This window comes from Pteropus vampyrus, unplaced genomic scaffold, assembly GCF_000151845.1.
Source record: "Pteropus vampyrus isolate Shadow unplaced genomic scaffold, Pvam_2.0 Scaffold61, whole genome shotgun sequence".
Taxonomy (NCBI): Eukaryota; Metazoa; Chordata; class Mammalia; order Chiroptera; family Pteropodidae; genus Pteropus; species Pteropus vampyrus.
Window position 1 is genome coordinate 975767 of NW_011888842.1, and position 4924 is coordinate 980690.

General features: G+C 43.4%; 1 protein-coding gene across 1 annotated transcript in view; it reads left to right on the forward strand.

The window, feature by feature from the left end:
* The window catches only part of COL27A1 (collagen type XXVII alpha 1 chain), a 144573-nt gene that overhangs the window by 128462 nt on the left and 11187 nt on the right, over positions 1-4924 (forward strand). The window contains exons 48-49 of the mRNA XM_023531042.1: positions 1130-1237; positions 4822-4875. Of these exons, the coding sequence (XP_023386810.1) occupies positions 1130-1237; positions 4822-4875 (162 nt within the window). The remainder of the gene's footprint in view (positions 1-1129; positions 1238-4821; positions 4876-4924) is intronic.

Here is a 4924-nt window from a genome sequence, read left to right on the forward strand (position 1 = left end):
TCCAGCCATCCTCATACAAAGGCGATATGACCTCCACCCTGGAGCTGGACCTCCCTGCCTCCAGCTCCACCTAGAGTCCACTCAGGCTCTGAACCATCCTGCTTCCTTGGCTGCATTTCCTGAAACATGAGAGACCCTCCTTTGCCCTCCTTCTTTACAGGGAGAGCAGGGAGATGATGGGGACCCTGGCCCCATGGGTCCTGCTGGGAAAAGAGGAAATCCAGGTGTGGCTGGCTTGCCTGGAGCACAGGGGCCCCCAGGATTCAAGGTCAGACACTTGTTAATCCTCCATCCTTTCTGCCTTGTTACTAACTATAGTGCTATTGACTATAATGCTGAAGTGGGCGCCCATTTCCCAGGGCCTATATGAAAATGGTGTCCACGTTGTTGACCTTTCTCAGGGGGTCCCTGTCCCAAACTTGAACCTGACTTTAAGGAGAGTTTGTCCCGGTAGCTATAAATACTGCCCCCTAGCAGCCCTTGAGCCCTCAACTGGTTGTTGAGTTATTCTTGGGCACCCTCTTGTGGGACTTTGTGGAACAACAGATGTTGCCTTGCCCCTAGGACCCTTCTCCAAAGCACCTTTGTAGAAAGCTTCCTTGAGAGACTTTATGGGGGCGGCAGCCATGAGTCAGTCTGAACCCAGTGCTAGATACTGAAGGAAGATTGAGATGAATGAATCAGACATGGTTCTTGCCCTTCCTGAGCCAGAGGCTTAGCTGGGGAGAGGTTGGAACCCTCTGTTGGGACAGCAGGCTGGGGAGAGGTGGTCTTGGCCCGTGGAGGATTTAAATAAGGGAAGAGGAGGTGACAATCTCACAGGAGGAACAGCATGAGTAGAGGTGTGGAGGTGGGAACTGCATGGTCTGTTGGGAAGAAGCCATAAAGAGGAGAGGCGCTGTGGGAGAGTGGAAGGGAAGGGGAACCTTGGATGCTAGAGTAAGGAAAGAGACTTTCCATTTAAGGATGCTGAAGTTTTGAGACCCTACCAGGCCTACATTAGAGCTCCAGCATCCTGAGATCTCAACTGACCCTATGGGATGACTGTTCTGTCTCTCCTAGGTCCTCCCTCCCCCTTCCCTAGAACCGTTTCCCCCTTTGACTGATCATTTTGCTGTGTTTTTTTAAGGGTGAAAGTGGGTTACCCGGGCAGCTGGGTCCCCCTGGCAAGCGAGGGACAGAAGGTGGAACAGGGCTTCCTGGGAACCAGGGGGAGCCTGGATCCAAAGGCCAGCCGGTGAGTGAACCCCAGGAAGTAAACATGTTCACACGCTCACATGCACACACAAATACTAATGTTACACATGCGCACATACAGACCCAGAAGCCATTTGCCTGCTCTGTGACAAGGGCAGAGCGACACCCTCTCAGGATACCAGATACCATTCTGCCTCCCCTGAGTGACGTGGGTGGGAGGAAGCTGAGAAATGAGATCTGAGTGGTCCTTTCAGAGTGAAGAGAGGTGGATCACAACCAGATAAATAGCTTTATATCCACTAAAGAAATTTAACCTGTAGTTTAAAAGCTTCCAACAAAGAAAACCCTGGGCTCAGATGACTTTACTGGTGAATTCTAATAAATGTTTATGGAAGAAATAGTACCAATTCTGCATAACTGCTTTCAGAAAATAGAAGAGGAGGGAATACTTTCCAATGCATTCTATAAAGCTAGCGTTACCCTGATATCAAAGTCAGACAAAGCTATTACAAGAAGAAAACTAGAGACCAATATACCTCATAAATATAAATACAAAAATTCTTGGTACAGGATATGGTTCCATAGTGTAGTGGTTAGCATGTCTGCTTTACATGCAGAAGATCCTGGGTTCATGCCCCAGTGGAGCCACGGTCCATCGTCCATGGCCATGCCACCTTGAAGAAGCCCAGTGTATGATCTTGGAAGCTAAACAGGGTCAGGCCTGGTTAGTACTTGGGTGGGAGACCACCTAGGAAGACCACGTGCTGAAGGCATAAATAATAAAATTTAAAAAAATTCTTGGTACAATTTTAGCAAAACAAATCTAAGACTATCAAAAAGATAAGTACATCAAGATCAAGAGAGGTTTAGCTAAGGAATGCAAGGATGGTATAACATTTGAAAATAAATCAATATGATTCACCATATTAACAAACTAAAAAAGAAAACCAATTGAATCATCTCAGTAGATGCAGGAGAATCATTTGACAAATGCAACTGCATTTCTAATAAAAAATCTCAGCAACCTTGGTATAGAAAGGAACTGCCTCAACTTGATAAAGGGCACCATCATACTTAATAGTGAATGACAAAGTTTTCTCCTAATGTCAGTTCATGAAGACCTTGAGAAAGTTTTCAGGACTGAAAATCTACCTCTATAAGCGGAGAGCAGGGAGGGACCAAAGAAAGAGGCTGGCTCCTCTAATGTGGTGATTAATAGAGTTCATTAAGAGAAACTTACTTACGAGGCGTGTCTTGGGCATCTGCGAGATGAAATGGATCTCTGTGCCTCTTGGCAGGTACCAAAGAATAATATAGGGCCAATAGAAGAACAGTCATAATCACTAGTACGTGAATGCTACCAGGTACAAGAAATTACATGCTTGACCAGGTAAGGACAACAGCCAGTTCCAGGAACCAGCACACGGTGGGAGGTGTGGGAGGGGTGCTGATTTATGTCAGAATGGACATTGAGTACTATCAGACAGTCCCTAAGGGGGTTTGTGGTAAGCAGTTTCCCCCTTCTGGCCCAGGCCCAGCTCGTGTGTCTGGCATTGACTCCTTCACATCCAAAGAGAAAAACGAATCGAAGATATCTGCTCTCACCACTTCTATTCAACTTTGTACTGGCAGTTTTAGCCAATGCAGCAAGGCCAGAGAAATAAATAAAAGGCATTCATATCAAAAAGGAAGAAGTGAAACTTTTCCTTTGTAGATGAAATGATCGTCTTTGTAGAAAATCGATGGAATCTACAAGAAAGCTACTAGAATAAGTGAGTTTAGCAAAATGGCAGGATACCAGCTCAATATGCACTAGTGAATGTATTTCTATACTCTAGCAACAAGCAATCAGAATTTGAAATCTAAAAAGCAATATTATTTATAATAGCATAGAAATATGAAATACTTAGAGATACATCCAACAATAGCTGTACAAGATATGTACACTGAAAACTATAAAGCATTGCTGAGATACATTAAAGAAGATCGACATAAATGGAGATATTCACCGTGTTCATTGGTCAAAAGACTCAATATTGTTATGTTGTCAGTTTTTCTCAAGTTGACCTATGGATTCAACACAATCCCACTCAAAATCCCATCAGGCTTTTCTTGAAGAAAATAACGAGCAGATTCTAAAGTTCATTTGGAAATACAAAAGACCTAGAATAATCAAAACCACCTGGAAAAAGAAGAGCAAAGTTGGAAGACTAACAGCAGTTGATTTCAAAACTTATTATAAAGCTACAGTAATCCACAAAGTATGGTAGGGCCATAACTATACTAATAGATCAAAGGAACAGAATAGAGAGTCCAGAAATATATTCACACGTATATGGACAACTGATTTTTGATAAAGGCACAAAAGCAGTTCAGTAGATATAGAATAGTCTTTTTCAGCAAATGGTGCTAGAAAAATTGACTACTTCATACCACGGACAAAAATTAACTCAACATGGATCACATCAAATGTAGAGCTTAAAATGGTAAAACTTCTAGAAGAAAGCGTAGAAGAAAATCTGTGAGGCCTTGGGTTATACAAAGATTTCTTAGATATGCTACCAAAAAAAAGCATGATTCATAAAAGAAAAGCTGATCAATTGGACTTCATCAAAATTTAAAACTTTTGACCCTTCAAAGGGCATTGTTAAGGGAATAAAAAGACAAGCCACGAACTAGGAGAAATTGTAAATCATTTGTCTGGTAAAGGACTCATATCTAGAATATATAAAGAACTCTCCAAACTCAAAACTAAAAAGAAGCGGCCCAATAAAAAATAATGTGGCAAAAGATTTGATAGACATTTCAAAAGAGATATACGGATGGCAAATAAGTACACGAAAAGATCAGCATCATTAGTCATTAGACAAATGCTCATTAAAACCACAATGAGATGCTACTACACACCTATTAGAATGGTGAAATTTTTAAAAGAGTGACCATACCAACTGTTGACAAGGATATGGAGCAACTGGAACTCATACTCTGCTAATAGGAATATAAACTGCTAAGACCACTCTGGAAAACAGTTGGGCAGTTCCCTTAAAAGATAAGCATACACCTACCATATTAGCCAGGCCTCTGGAATCATTCCCATCTGGATCTAGCACACTCTCCAATATAACGGCTATGTGACTTTGAGCAAGTTCCCGACCTCTCTGAGCCTCCATTTCTCATATGTAAAGAGGGCATATTGTGCCTCCGCAGGCTGATGTGGGAACATGCATGCATGGTGGTGCATGTAAAGAACCATCAGCTAATGGGGTTACTTTTAGGGAATCATGCCTTAATAGTGCTTTTGAGATGAGTTGGGAAGAGTTTGTGGATCCTTTCATCCTCTTCCTTGAAGACCTGAGACAGGAGATTCTGAGTGTTCTAGAGTGTTCCTTCCTCATGGAATCCCTGAGCTGGCTTCTACTTTCTTATCTGACAGAGAGCACAGGCTCCTATACCCTGAGAGCCCAGTCTGACCTGGCAATCTAGTTTGTGAACTGTTCATACTCAGTTGATCGTCTCTTGATAGCTGATGTCCCTGGGAGAAGGCAGGCCCAGCGGTTCTGGGTGACTGGCCAGGCACCCTTATCCTAGCCCCGCTCACCCTACCTCATCCTGTTCTCCCCTCAGGGTGACTCTGGCGAGATGGGCTTTCCAGGAATGGCTGGCCTCTTTGGACCTAAGGTACAGACTTCCACTCCACACTGTTCCTGTTGGGGTCCCGTCCATCCAC